The following is a 15,636-nucleotide window of genomic DNA, read 5'->3' on the forward strand; positions in this document are numbered from 1 at the left end:
TACTGTGGATTGAAGTAGTGTAAATGTACAAGCAGGACAACAATGTCCACTGTGCAGTCTTCATTAACTAAATGGTAGCTTGGATTAGCTTGCATTAGCTCTAGCGCCCCCTGCAATCCTTCAGAGGAAAACCCACCCACCCACTTACAATTTGTTGAACGTTCTGTGCGGGTTTGAAGTGGTTTCAAACCTGGGACCCATATGGACCCAGCTGTCCTCAGGTTCCAGTTGGCCGTATGCCCGCGGTGTGGTTAAAGTACAAATGGTTGTCATATGACGACCACACAGATTCAACCGTGTTCCACTACATGTACCTCAGTGGCCTCTGTAAAACTGATGCAGGTAAACGTTTGGAGCGAGCGTGAGGATAAACGTTGTTATGAACTCCAACAATAACAACACAGTCATAAAGTTGTTTTCTTTTTTTGAGTTGTAAAACCTTTCATCTTATCTGTGCATCCTCTTCAGTGAAAGAACCACTGACCTTACTTCCCACTGCTGCTTTGCTTATCATTTACATTTCACGTAATGATGCTGACAAATTCCCCTTTTCTAAAATAGGGAGGTAGACGTGATGACAAATAACACAAAAATATGACAAAAAAAAAGATTAGAACAGAATACAATAGAATAGAATGCTCAGCTCTATAAGCAGCAAAAACACTGCTGGAAGCCTCCTTAAATACAACACAGTTTTAGTAACAAATGACCTTTTCACACAAATGACTGGGGTTTTTTTGTCATTGTTTTTTTCTAAAAATATTTGTCCCTGGTGTCTGAGTATTTTCCCAAGCATCCAGAGTCGACAGCCACTGGGTTTGTCTGGTCGATTCCCTGCTGAGATATACAATACATGAGGTGTAGGTGATCCTTGGGCAGGGAGGGGGCAGCAGTCCTTCTTGTCCCTGTGTTGATGCCTTTGAGATGCCTTTTATATATATATATATATATAAGGGAATCGAACTGAGAACCCTCGGCTTCGAGGCAGGCGTGCTAACCGCTACACTATGGAACCGACAAGATCATCAGAAGTTTGTCACTTTCTTCTTCATGGACACCTTTAGACAATTTTACTATGTTGTTATGATGATGATGATGATGATGGTGACGATGATGATGATGATGATGATGGTGATGATGATGCAGGGACGAGTTGCTATGAAATTTGAAAGTAAGGACCGCTCACAGCACAGTCATAATCATCTCAGGTCTAGGCTTGTTTTTCTGGTTTCGGTGCATGGTTGCTAACTAAAAACCACCACTTCTAACCTCAACACCTCATTCCTGTAAGTGTAAGGTGTTACTTCCTGAATAAAAAGCCACTTCTTTTATATCATCAGTGAGGGTGATGGTGATGCAGTTGTAGGATTCTGATGTTCACTGCTGCAGGTTTCAGGTTCGAATCCATCTACTCCCCGTGTCTCCACCCTGGTAAGACATGATTGTGGTAAGACCTGTGACAAATAACAAGTTGCCCAATCCAACCATTGATGACATTTTGATCCGTTAAGTCACTGAAACTGTCAAACATTTCGATCCGTTAAGTCACTGAAACTGTCAAAATTCACCACTGTAATAGTTTTCTTACGTCGGAACCTTGAATCAACACATGAAAATTCTAAGCTTTGACTTTTGAAAGTTAAAAAACTGAATGTTTTTATGTAAAATCATTCATGAAGCTGGTAAATTGAAGAAATTGAGCAAGATCAGCAGCAGTTGGAAAAATCATCCTTCTTCTTTGGGAAGGAAATGGAGGTTAAAATTAGATATTCAGTACATGAAGTCAAGTCATCACCTTCCCTAAAAATAGAATTCCAGTAAAAAGTCTTACAATTTGAGTCTTTTTTTAAGCATCATTTCCACTCAGACTAATTTTATTTTTAAGACACTTATATTGAATACGGAAACAACACTATGTAAAAATCTGCCAGAACACCAACGTTACCATTGTACAGTAAGTCACAGGATCACTGTTCCACAGCCCAGAGCAATGATAAACAAACACAGTGGTTCTCAAACCTCTACACCAAACTCACAGTGGGCCAAAGTAGAAAACTAGGACAACATTGAATCTGGAACGACCTATAAACACATGAGAAATTAATTTTGAAATAAAACACACATCAGTGGTGTTTGTTTCTGATTATGTCTCTTTATCTGCAGTCTTTCCAGTTCCTTTTAATGTAAAGCTTTTTTTCACAGACCAACAACAACAAAATGGATGAGCTATAACAAAGCACATACACCGCTAATACTACAAATCCTGCCAGAATATAGTGGCTTTATACTGTGGGCCAGATTTGGTCCCCAGGCCTGAGTTTGACACGTGTGCTCCAGGACTAACTGCACAGAGATCCTCTGCTCATGTAGCCACTCATCATGTTTTTTCCTTCCGAGTGCCTGTTACAAATGATTGGTGGCTTAGCGTGTTCTTGTATAAATATTCCTTCATATTCCAAGTGGCGTTACCACCCATTTTTAGAAGTGATTATGATTATTGGTTAAGTCAATGATAAAATATCCCCCTAAGCCAATCCACTACTATGAACAACAGTAAAATATAAATAAGTACTAGAAAAAGATCAATTTCTAATAATATCATTAGCCACATTAGCCACAAACACAGTAGGAAAGAATAAATGACAGACGTATTGTTACAACTGAGTGACTAACCTGATCCAAACAAGAGTCAGATTTTTCTGCGTACTCCTAGAGGGAGTCCAAGTACCACGAGCGGTATGTAAACCATAGTTTGAGAACTGAAATTAAAACCGAGGTTTGTCCCCCAGACTCCAAATGTCTCCATGTTCAGGTTCTAGTACACAGAGCAGCAGAGGACAAACTGCCTGTACTTAGACGGTGAAATGCCTCCACCGCCTGGGAGATGTACTCTCTGCAGACTGTTCACCGTTGTCATCCTTCCATGGCCACAAGATGGCGATGAAAGCTCTGCCGTGAGCATGCAACAGGTACTGAGTCACAATGACCAAGAAAATATCCTGTCCACTCCTAAAGGAAGGCACTGCATCCTGTGTGTATTACTGACTACATGCAAGTATCTTATTTTTAATTTTCAAAAAGTAAAATAAAACCGACAGATGTATGTAAATCTGTCGGTTTGTTCTTAATAATCGAAAAATGGTAGTAAAATATTTCTTTGAAGGTGCAGTTTCAGTTGAAACCTCTTGGGGTTTTAAAAAACAAATGTCTCTGAATCGTAATTTTCTTGTCTCATTTGATAATATTCATATATTTATTTACACGATTATTTTCACACCGATATGTATTTTTATTTTTCTCGCCTTATTCATGACTGGATACCACGAATTCTGCCGAATCAGAACAGACAGTCAGTCCGTTCAGCCCACTGCCTAAACAAACATCCATTTGTCTGGTGAAAAATAAAACACGTCTGGTAAAGATCGGCTGCGGTTTGTGACTCCTGGGACATTTTCTCATTTCTCGTCTTATCAATCTTCTCACTTATTCGCCGCCAGTGGATGTCGTTGTTCCCCCTTTAGGTCAGTCATCATGATGTGCTGATCTGAAGCTGGGCCAAATAAGAGAAAGATCAACGAGAGAGAGAGAGGGAGTGGGAGGGAGTGGGAGTGAGAGAGAGAGAGAGAGTGAGAGAGAGAGAGAGAGGGAGAGAGTGTACAGGAGGAGTGGGACTTCTTATTAGGACACCAGCAGCCCTTAAATCGCGCACCTCCCCGTTTTTTCATGAAGATACAAACTGCGGTGAGCGGTGATTTTGCGCTTAATACAACACAGCAGAGCAGCTCTTCAGTGCCGGCGTTCTCACAACGATTTTATTTCAGTTCTCAGGTAAAAGGAGAATCACATTAAAATGTAAAACAAAAAATACAGAATCCTCACTGATCTCTCGTTGTTCTCTGTCGTTTGTGTCTGCAGACGCGGAGTTGAATAACAAACTTTATTCTCTCTCTCCCCACGTGTTCGCTGTCTGACTCTTCTTCTTCTCCGGCCGCAGAGACACTAAGGACACCGCAGGACCAACGATGATGACGGCTGGAGATCTTGCCCTGTCCACGCTGGTCATCCTGGCGCTGTCATCCAGCTGCGTCCTCGGCGGGTACGGCATGAGCCTGTTCGCGGCGCAGACCTCTCCGCCAGACCCGTGTTACGACGAGAACGGCAATCCGCGCCGCTGCATCCCGGATTTTGTCAACGCCGCCTTCGGGAAGGAAGTGAAGGTTTCCAGCACCTGCGGTAAGACGCCCAGCCGCTACTGCGTGGTGACATCGGCGGAGAAAGGAGACGAGAGGACCAGGAACTGTCACACCTGCGATGCCTCAGACCCCAAGAAGTACCATCCTCCAGCCTACCTGACGGACCTCAACAACCCCCACAACCTCACCTGCTGGCAGTCCGAGAACTTCATCCAGTTCCCGCAGAACGTCACCCTCACCCTGTCCCTGGCAAAGAAATTCGAGGTCACCTACGTGAGCCTGCAGTTCTGCTCGCCTCGACCGGAATCCATGACTATTTACAAGTCCATGGACTACGGTAAAACTTGGGTGCCGTTCCAGTTCTACTCGACCCAGTGCAGGAAGATGTACAACAAACCGAACAGGGCCGTCATCACCAAACAGAACGAGCAGGAGGCCGTGTGCACGGACTCCCACACCGACATGTATCCTCTGACCGGGGGCCTCATCGCCTTCAGCACGCTGGACGGTCGACCGTCGGCGCACGATTTCGACAACTCTCCGGTGCTGCAGGACTGGGTCACGGCCACCGATATCAAAGTCGTCTTCAGCCGCCTGCACACGTTCGGGGACGAGAACGAGGACGACTCGGAGCTGGCTCGGGACTCGTACTTCTACGCCGTATCCGACCTGCAGGTCGGGGGCAGATGCAAATGTAACGGACACGCGTCCCGGTGCGTAAAGGACAGGGATGGGAGTCTGGTGTGCGAGTGCAAACACAACACGGCCGGGCCGGAATGCGACAGGTGCAAACCTTTCCACTATGACAGACCCTGGCAGAGAGCCACAGCCAGAGAGGCCAACGAGTGTGTGGGTGAGTACCATCTACTACAGTGTACTACGGTGTACTACAGTGTACTACGGTGTACTACAGAGTACTACGGTGTACTACAGTACACCTGAGTGGGGCTGACTGTGACTCTGCAGGAGTCCAGGATCAAGTGTTTGACCTGGTGTTGTTGAAGTCAAGTGGAACAGTTTTCAAACTTAACGATAAAAATGAAACTAACCGTCACAATAACAACAATAACAAGAACCAACAATCCAATTATTCAAATCTCAGCAATTATATGAATTATATTTTGTGTTATATTTATTAAATTCCTAATTGTAAGAAAATAATAAAATTATACTAAAATACAGATTCATATTTTATTTGCGATATTTATTATACAGCCAATGTAATTGAATACAATTAAAATAAGAATATATGTTAAATTGCAATCATACTGACAGCACTGTAGTTATGTTAGTGCTTAAATGCAATAATAAAAAATTAAAATTAGTGCTTAAATGCAATAATAAAAAAATAATAATAATTATTATTATTATCATTGAGGTTTTTTTTTAAATATGGCTACTTGCTAAAATAAGGTTTCATATAATAGCAGTCACACAGATTGAGACCAATTTAAATAATGTATGATGCTCAGATATTTTCACATACATACACACACTCAATACACACTTCTATATTTATGGATTGACCTGTGCTGTGGTCTGGCTGCCCTGTGGAACCAGTCGATGTCACAGGTTCAACGTGGAGCAGTTTTAGTGTCATGTGATGCAGGTGATGCAGCTCCATCACCTGCTGATGACTGTCAGGCAGCTACAGACGAACGTGTCAGTGATCGGGGCCTGAAACCCAAACCCGACTGACTCCACAGAATCTCGTACAGCGTGGTTTTCTGCAGTAACCGGCCTAATCCCTCATTCTTCTATTTCGCTGCAGGTCTGAAGGGAAAGAATCTCTATATTGTTTGGCAGTCATAACACATGTCAGACACTTTGACACGAGGCAGCTGTTGAGACGGTTTAAGGTAAACCTAAACCTAAACCTCTTTGTTTGCTGCTGTAGTCGGTCTCTCAAGCTCTGACGATTTTTTTAATCAGGTTTTAAATCAGCAGTGCAGGTTGGGTTAAAGAAGTTTGACCATAAAAACTAATGCTTTTTCATTGCACTTAATAGGTATAAAAAATTAATGCTTTTTTTGTTTCATTGCACTTAATAGGTATAAAAAAGTGAATTAAATCATTGATTTAACACAAAGATGTAGATTTCAGTATGGAATATCCCTCCAACTCCTTTTTAAAAAATATTTTTTTAATTATATTTTAGAATAAAACCTAATGAAGTATTCCATGTTTTGACCATTCAAATGGCAAATTCTGTTTTTTATTATTTATTTCATTTTACCTGGTTGTTTTAGGTGTGTACGTATTAACTGTTATTAACAAACCAAAATGATCAGGCTGAAATCATAAAGCCTGATATTAACTCTGCAGGTTAATGACAGCTCTGTCCAAGTCACTAAAACCCTTCTAAGTGTTTACTTATCACAGAAGAGTTTTACTATGACATAAAAGCTCTGGCATAAAACAGTTGAACCTGGCGGGGGTTATATACCCCACTGATTTTCCCTAAATCTCACGTTCTAGTAAAAGAAAAAAAGAAAAAATCGGTCTCTGTTTTTGTTTTGAAGTGCACTTGCCCAATTACTTCCATCTGGATCTTAAAGCTTTCTTACGGTCCTGTGCGTGCACCTCAGTCAGTTTTACAGGTTATTGACTCACCGTAGCAGAGACTTCTCTCATGGAGTGGGTTGAAAAGCTGGCACTTCTGGAGTAAACCTCTTAAAGCCTCGCTCTTAGGGCGATAGTCAGCTCTGAGTCAAGCTGGAGGTGACTGGAGTTATGAACTCCCAAACTCTCCAAACAATTGAATACATAAAAAATAAGTTCATATATATCAAACCATATCGACTGGAATAGATACCAATATTTACCACTGGTGTTGCATGATTGTTGCACAACACGACTGATGAAGGAATGCCTCGCTTTCCTGTGCGGTATCCTTTTGGATTACTCCATCGTTTTCCCTGCCGCTGTGGTTCTCTTCCCTCAGCTGTCACATTCACAGACTTCAACATCTAAGTTTCAACTTTACTCCGTTTAATAGACAAACTATGAGACACAGAGGACAGGGATTGTCCAAATCAATTGCAGTAAACTTGTAAATGATCGTCTGCTCCATTGTGCCGAACACGTTGGCGTTTCTAAAGGCACGTGTCATCGAATACGAACCGTGACAAATGAGTTTATTTCTGAAATAATTTAGTACAAACTCAGTCATGATAACAACCTCGGCCGACAAAGAGGAGTGAAAATGTTTAGTTCAGTCAAAGAAGATTAGGAAGACAGTCTGAAAACAACAAGCAGGGACGGAGGAAGTCGAAGGAGGAACACGGTGACTAAATGAACACCAAACAATTCATGTTAACTTCATGTCAGGTCGATAGCATGAATTAGCTCTGCGTTAGCAAACGAGTACCGAATACAGGCTAATACTCCCAAGGTGATGCTCAGAGGTATCTGACTGACGGGACTAAAACTGTGCCATTCAGAAAAAAAATCAACACGCTTCATTTGATGCTCATTAAAACCAGCGTGTCGTTCAACCACAATCACTTGTATGGAAGGAGAGAATATTCTGAGTCGTCTCAGGACTTGATATCTGTGGCTTTGTTTCAAGCCGAGCGTCAGGGGAGAAAATATCTCCATTCACATCTTGACAGGTTCTCCTGCTTTGATAAGATGTGAATATTCGCTCCAAGAAATTGTTCCAGCGAACACATGTCAACACTTAGAAGCAGATGTGCCCGTACTGGGCTCCTCGCCGTGTTTGCTCTTTTTTTTTTTTTTTTTTCGTGGAATACTGCATAAATTTGAACAAGGATTCAGATGGAGCCGTAAGAATGAAGTAGAGTTTGATAGAAGCAGGATTTGCTGAATGAAAGTTAATGAATAAACGAGGCCAAATAAAGCATTGGAACAGCAGAAATGAAGGTTCAGTCAAATGCTGTAATTTGCATTGTTTCAGAACTGTCAGTAAAATCTGGCATTAGGTGAAGACTAAAAAAAAGAGATCATTTTACACGTCATAAACCTATCATCAAGACAAATATCTGAGGACCTAAGAACCACTGACATCTCGTAGCTTCAGGGCGAGTTTTTTTTCACGGAACATGTTATGACTTTGATTGCCCTCTGGGGGACAAAGAAAGTGTTTTTTTTTTTAATATACTTGAATTGAATCTGTGTTGAGAAGTGTGTACATGCCTCCTGCACACATGTCAGCGGCTGTAATCCCTCCAGTGAAACAGGCATCACTGCACCTTTGTCTGCGCCGTCACTTTTTGAAACGCATCGTGGCGGCTGGAACGGCGGAGACGTTCGTCTGGGTCGTTTTCTTCAGCTGTCTTCTAGCTGTCGCGTTTGTTTGGTACCTACCGGGCGCGAGTTGACGTTTGGTTAACGTTTGAGCAACTCAACATCTGCCTTTCAACTTCAAACGCACGGCGGGGAGGCCGTTGTTAGTCCTGCTCGCAGTAAACAGGGCAGCTTTGCACTTTGCACTGTCTTACTATTCAACACTGCTGTTCACTGCTTGACACACGTGCACGTAGGCACACACACACACACACACACACAGTGGTTTTAATAATAATAATTACAATAACTCCCATAAACTTTACTAAACCATCATACTTTCCCTGCTCTCTTACCCAATTATCTGGATTATATTCCTCATCTTAATCAAATGCAAATCCAGAACCTCTCACTAACCTTTCGCTGAGTTACGACTTGCAAAACGTCTCCTGAGGTCCAACTATACCAGAAGTAGACCCAAACACACACACCTCCTCAGGAGAACTGACTTCTGTCTGCGTTCCACGTCGTGGTTGGCGAAGCTTCTTATCAGTGTTTATGACTCGTTCTCTAAACAGTTACAAAAATACGTTGTTTATATTCCCGACGACTGGTCCTGTCCTCCTGGACCTGTCCTCCTGGACCTGCTTCATTAGTCACACAGACACACACACCTCACCATTCCAAACCTGCCTGTTGGCACGATCCAGGCTTTAAAGCCCACCGTCAGTACATACAGTACAAGTACATGTCAGCCTGGCATGTACTTGTACTTGTATATCATGAAGTACATGTCCCGATATGTTCGCCTGAGTCGACCGTATCTGTCTTCGTCTGTCAGGCGACTCAAGACATTTGAATGTAGGAGATGAGATGCCTTAGTGTTTACAGTCATAAACCTTCAGCCCTCACCAACAGGGGGCAGTATAAATGCGGATCCATCGCCCCGCTTCATTAGCTAAAAGCAAAACAAAAAATGATATTCTACGTTGAAACATTTTTTACAACAGTAATTAAGAAGAACAAACTAATGCATTCAAATGGAATACTTGAATTGCAAAGCGCCCCCTCTTTTGAGCCACACACGTCCAACAACAATGCGACAAATATTTTATTCTGCAGCATTCTAAATCATTAATGGCCTGATTCAATTATTAGTAAACCTGCACTTTCCCAATCAAAAATGACAGATACTGCAGTATATACAACACCACTACGGCTAGGCTAAGCCTAGCTTGTTCTGCTAACACACTGTGCTGTTTAAGTAGCAACTGTACGAAATTGTACCGATTACAGTGGAACATTACGGTAGTTAAGTTGTTTACCTGCAGATAAAGATGGAAGTCAGTCAGAAAATGTCCAAATTTCAAACCTAAAACATGTGGAGACGCGTCCCTCAGGTTCATCAACAGTTTTGACAGGTTTTATCACCACATCTTTGTACAGTGTTAAACTGTGGTGTGTTTCCTTTGTTTTTAAAACCCAGAAAATGAACAGATACAAATCAGAGCAAATGTCAAATTACTCACTGAAGCATTGCAAAAGGATTTGTTTTTTTGCTCCATCTGATTTTTTTTCTTTTAGGAAGAAAGAAAACGGAAGTGAAAGAACTTTTAAAGAAGCAGGTTGTAACCTGGTGTGAAACACATTCTCCCAGAATTCTATAAACTGGTAAAAACAAGTGTTAGACTTGAGTGGAGAAAATAGAGAAAAGACAGAAATTAAATTATTTTTTTAAATTTTTTTAATTATTAAATTTTTTTTTTTTTGACTTTATTTTTTTCAAATAAAGTCATCAGTGGTAATAAGTTAAATTAATTTTTTTTTTTCAAATAAAGTCATCAGTGGTAGACATTACTGATAGTTATTTAAGTCCCAGTTGTTGTTTTTATCAGTTACTGAATGATACTTAATAATATTTTAAAATTTGAGAATCCAGCCGCAGGCCAATTGGACGGTTCAGCGGTCTGGATTCGGCCCACAAGCCACCAGTTGATGACCACTGATTTAAACTGTGATTGCACTCCTGCATACTCTACCATCAACATTTCTTGAAGGATTCTCTGGAGGAAATACAAATATTCCAAAAAGCGGAGTGACCTAACTCCAACATTATTCCAAATGAATTGGACTCAAACTACTTCCTTCAGAACCACATTCCAAACAGGTTCTGTGCGTCAGAGAGATTGTGCATTTTTAAAATGCTCAGGGCTCAAAGGAAAGGCAATATATGTAGCAAATAATGCAGACTTTGTTAAATCATTGGGAGATCTTGAAGCTCTTAATGTCAGCAGTTGGCGGTATTTCATTTGAGATGGAATTTTGGAGCTAGTTTATTCTTGTCATGAGGCCTGTTTAAGAAGCAATTCAATTTTCATGGAATTTTAATTTGGTAGATGACTGACAGGCCTTTGAAGACGGGGAAATGATTTTCATATAAAAAAATGAGGATTATGCACAGTAACATCTGTGTGTGATGAGAACGAAGTCCAAGCGAGGCTCCTTACAAAACAGAACCAAAGCATTAAAGCATGTTATCGACCACTGTTTCCAGGTAAAGAAAAAATACATTTCTTTGTCATGATCATATATTTTCATCCTTCGTTTGACAATACTGTTTGGTCTGTGCTGTTGTCAGACACGTGTAAAATCTGTTCAGAAATCCGTTGGCTCGTGCTCCTTTGTTGATTTAATGTCTTTTGGTCAAAGTGAACATTTCTGTGGCCATGGTTTTGTTTCATTGCTTTGGCTACATCATATAATGGAAGACAGATCCTGTTTAAAGTGCAAGTCCACATTCTGGCCGGCCTGGGAGTGCATGTGTGAGTGTGTGTTTGCAGCTCTCTGTGCATGCGCTCGTACCAGGAATGGAATCTCAGTGTAGTTTTTTTTTTTTTTTTTTTTGTGAAATGGTTTGGTCTGAAGCCATATTGCCTTGGAAGGAAAGACAGATTGCGTTACTCCGTTGGCCTCTGGCCTGCCTTCACTTCCTTTTGCCACCCTCACTTGTGCTTGAACTCACCACCAGCTGAAGCTGCTTTATTACAACATCAGGTCCTTGCAGCTAACCCAGAAATTCACCCCCCAACCCCCTTGGTTTCTGCCTCCTTTTTTTTTTTTTTTTTACTATCGTTGCTAATTACCTTTCGGTGAAAGCTTCCTCTATCAGATAATCTACGAGGGCTCCGCGTGGATTAACTGGAAACCAAGACGTGGTTTTAAAGGTACACTCTGTGATTTTAGGGAATTTCGATGTTGTGAGTGAATATAGCTTTAACTCTCCTTTCCCGTCAAAGTATGACACAGTTGAACATTGAACTAAACCTGTGGACACCCAGCCATCATCCACATACATTCAAGGATTCATGGGAGTCAAGGATTTTTGTTGCCAGATCTCAACATATTCAAGGATTCGGGAATATTAATGAATAATAAATAAACAGAAAGAAGTTATAACTTAAACAAAATAAAAGCTACAACAGGTGATGTCGCTCCTAGCTTGGTATCGTGAGCCAGTTTCACGTTGAATATGGTTTAGCTGTTTAGCTGTAACTACTCCATATACTCCAAGTATTGATAAATGTTTCTGAAATTGATTATTATGTATTCCAGGTACAAATATTGTACATCGCTCTGTGTAATGTAAAAATTTTTTTACCAAGTTAAGAAACTCAGCAGCCGCGACATATTAAACACTTTTTAAGCTCCCGCTGGCCACACAGCAGGACCTGGTGGGCCACATTTGGCCCGCGGGCCTTGAGTTTGACACATGGGAATAAGAAAAACTCTCTTCCAGTGACTAGTTATGACTAGCTTGGTTGATGACATCCGAGCTTTTGTCTTGCTCACGATAACACACTCCAGCGGTGTGTTTTTACACTGTCAGGCTGCTCCGGTCGACTCGGCCTCATTTTCAACAGTTTGATTAATCTTTTTCAAACCACCAACTTGAAGTGGGGATTTCTGGGCAGCGATAACAGCTGTTACATTATTATCATTGGAGAGGTGCTCTTTGACGTTAGTCAGCCTGATCTCAGCTGTCACCGCAGGTTCACAAAGTTAAACACGTCTCAAATTTACCGTAATAGGGTTCACACAAAACCAGGGTCGTCCTCGAACATCTGCAGGAGCAGGATCAAGTCATCGTTCCTCCTCACACACACTCATAGTCCTCCACAGACGTAGTACTCCTTCCCAGGTGTAGCCCGAGTGTTTGTACGACCTGTATTCTCCACGAGCGAGTGTTTACGCAAACAGCAATTTTGCTCAAGATGTGTGCAGTTATGCGTTGCCCCGGGGAGACGTCTAATAACCGATAAATTAGTGACTTGATGCTGCAGTGAAAGCTTGTCTTGTCGGGTTTGGCATGAACCGCAGCATGAGTCTTGGGGGTACGGAGGGGGGGGCAGTGTTTTATGTGTGATGGAAAGACTGGGTTTGAGTGGGTACCAGATGATTATGGGGTAATTACCAGCCGTGACAGTCAACATAAGCCAAACGTTCACACATTAGACACAACACACTCCATCTCTCTCTGTTAGCTGAAGTTTTGCATTTTTTTCCTTTATGACAGTGGTTATGTATTATTTTCTGTCATGCGCCCCCTTGAGGACAGAATTTTTTATCTGTACAAACCACTGTATGATTTGCTGCCACCTAGTGACTGGAGGCTTGTTATCATTCAGGCATTACAGCAGTGGAACATTTATGTCCAGGGTGTCATATTCTATGGGAAACCTCTCACGCCCCTCCTGGCACCTCACCGCGCCCCCCAGGGGGCCTCGCCCCACTATTTGAGAAGTACTTCTTTATGCACACAGATATAAAATTTCATTTAAATATGAAAAATTCAGTTTTACCTCTGATGTTATTTTACTAGCTACAAATTAGCAAAGATATGTAAACCACTGGTTGCAAACGACGGTTTACAAAACGACTGGAGCTGCAAATGAGTGATATTTTAACCACTGGTTGCAAAAGGCTTTTTTTTTTACAAAACGACTGGAGCTGCAAATGAATATATGATAAATCATCGATCTGATCCAATTAGCACTGAGTCAAGTGATGAGATTTAAGGCAGTTTATCAGACGTCACGCAGCTCCCTGTAGAGCTTCAAACCTCCTGCACAACATACATGCAGCGGTACTTCACAAGACTAAGACTAAGCAGCCCATAATACTGCAGTCATGGTGTCTGACACACACACACTGCACCAGTGCAATCCTCAGTCATCGCCATCATAAACAAATGAGAAGGATAACAGCAGTAAACAGGGTGGGAAAAGTCTCTCCAGTGAGTGTGTGTGTGTGTGTGTGTGTGTGAGAGAGAGAGGCTCATACACACGAGACATAGTTCAAGTAACAGTGTGTGCTAACGTGAGACCTGATCCTGTGCTGTGGAGGATCAGGAGTGATGACCTCAACACCTCCGCCTGGCTGCAGGTTTTCTGCACAGTTACCAAAAGGAGGCTCAGTGGCCGCGGCCAAAGCAAATACATCATGTGTAGGGAGAGAACAAAAAGACTGGAGAGCGAGGAGAAGCCGAGTCCTCTGAACAACCTGAGCTGGGTTTGGTTCTCCTTCCTGGAAGTGGATGGAAGTAATGCTAATAAATACTCAAGTATGTGTACGCTGTTCTTCTGCTCTCACAGTAGAGACATCACAAAACTGTGATGCTGGTGCGGCATGTGCTGCTACATTAGACTGCAATTACCAGAGTCTGTTCACACTTAGGAATAAAAGTCTTGGCAGGTTCGTAACAACTCCTCCCAGTTCTGACTGTAGCAGATGAAGCTGTGAGTCCATCAACAACAACAACAGAAAATACAGGCGCGCAAATGTGTGTGAGTGAGAGTGTGAGACAGAGACAGAGACAGAGACATAAAAAAAAAGAATGAGGCTTTTGTGTATGCAGCAACACACAAAACCTCACACTCACAGACGCGCTGGACCACCTAGTCTGAGAGCGAGAGCTTCAGGCCCGCAGCTTATAACATATAGACGATTAATAGCAGGGTGAAGTTACAAAAGCTTCACAGCCGCGTGCTGCGAAGATCAGACGACCCCTGCTGTTAATGCAGCGCACTCTCATCACCGCTGCACCTCAGATCCTGCCTCGGAGGAGTCGTCAGGTAGTTATTAGTCGCTAACTGCAGTTCAGATGCAGTTTAGCTGCGGCTACTTTTTTTTTTTTACTCAAAAACAACCAAACTCGTGCTGGTTCGCTCGGCCTCTCTCCTCCAGGTTGGTTCTCTTCGACTTACACACACTCTGTCTTTGTCTTGTTCTCTCACACATCCACACACAGCACCTGTGACAGATCAAGCAAGAGTCAAACAATTTTCATTGTGCGTCAAATATGCTCGCACCGTGCCAAAAAAAAGCCGCCTGGAATTCCTCTGGTCTGTGTGCGCCTTGTTAAATGGCTGACGTTGATTTATCACCAATGTCTTTGTCTTTCCCATATAAGTCATGGGACAGACTGTGTGTGTGTGTGTGTGTCTGTGTGTGTGCGTGGCAGCCAAACAGGTCACCAGGGACTTGTTGCATGCGGTCGCCATGGACGCCACCAAGCCCCAGTTCTGTGAGTGTGTGTGTGTGTGTGTCTGAGTGTGTGTGTGGGCTGGCGGTTGTTTGTATAACTAACAGTAATACAGGCAGCACGGAGCGACGCATCACTTCGTTATCTTTGTCCTTCTCACACACACTCAACAGCGGGTAAATCCAGCGGTGTGTTTGCGAGCAGCAGGTTGACACGGCTGCACAGAGGGAGCTCAGTCAGCAGAGGTCAGCAGAAAGTGGACACATGCGGAATAAAAACTGGAGGAAAAAATATTCAGGGACGTGGAGGACAGGAACTCCAGCCTGAATGGAACCATGTCTTCAAGATTAAAAAAAAACCCAAAACGGTTCTAATGAGGGAGTCTGGTCGTGGTCAGGGTCAGGGATGAGGCCTCGGCTTTGAGTGTTAGGAAAATAAATAGAAGAGGATGGAAGTCACTGTGTTGTCCTGATAGGACTAGACTCACAAACCTGTGTGTGTGTGTGTGTGTGTGTGTGTGTTTGTGTGTGTGGTGTGAACAGGAATGCAGACTTATGAGAGGGCACTTGGGGGAAAGTTTGCGGGGTCATCTCAATTTGCCGGGGGGTGATTGCGGGTTAATCCATCACTCATTAGGGTCTCACAGATAGGACA

The 15,636-nt window shown here is 42.5% G+C and overlaps 1 protein-coding gene across 2 annotated transcripts in view; it reads left to right on the plus strand.

The window, feature by feature from the left end:
- The first annotated feature begins 3,667 nt into the window (after nt 1–3,667).
- The window catches only part of ntn1a (netrin 1a), a 59,517-nt gene continuing 47,548 nt past the window's right edge, over nt 3,668–15,636 (plus strand). Inside the window, exons 1-2 of one of the 2 annotated variants that reach the window (XM_008316775.3) lie at nt 3,668–3,828; nt 3,995–5,046. In XM_008316775.3, coding sequence (XP_008314997.1) covers nt 4,023–5,046 — 1,024 coding nt within the window. In that variant the 5' untranslated portion in view covers nt 3,668–3,828; nt 3,995–4,022. Of the gene's footprint in view, nt 3,829–3,915; nt 5,047–15,636 lie in introns of both variants that reach the window. The other variant, XM_008316776.3, reaches the window with a different exon arrangement.

This window comes from Cynoglossus semilaevis, chromosome 9 (genome assembly GCF_000523025.1).
Source record: "Cynoglossus semilaevis isolate Cse_v1.0 chromosome 9, Cse_v1.0, whole genome shotgun sequence".
Classification (NCBI taxonomy): Eukaryota; Metazoa; Chordata; class Actinopteri; order Pleuronectiformes; family Cynoglossidae; genus Cynoglossus; species Cynoglossus semilaevis.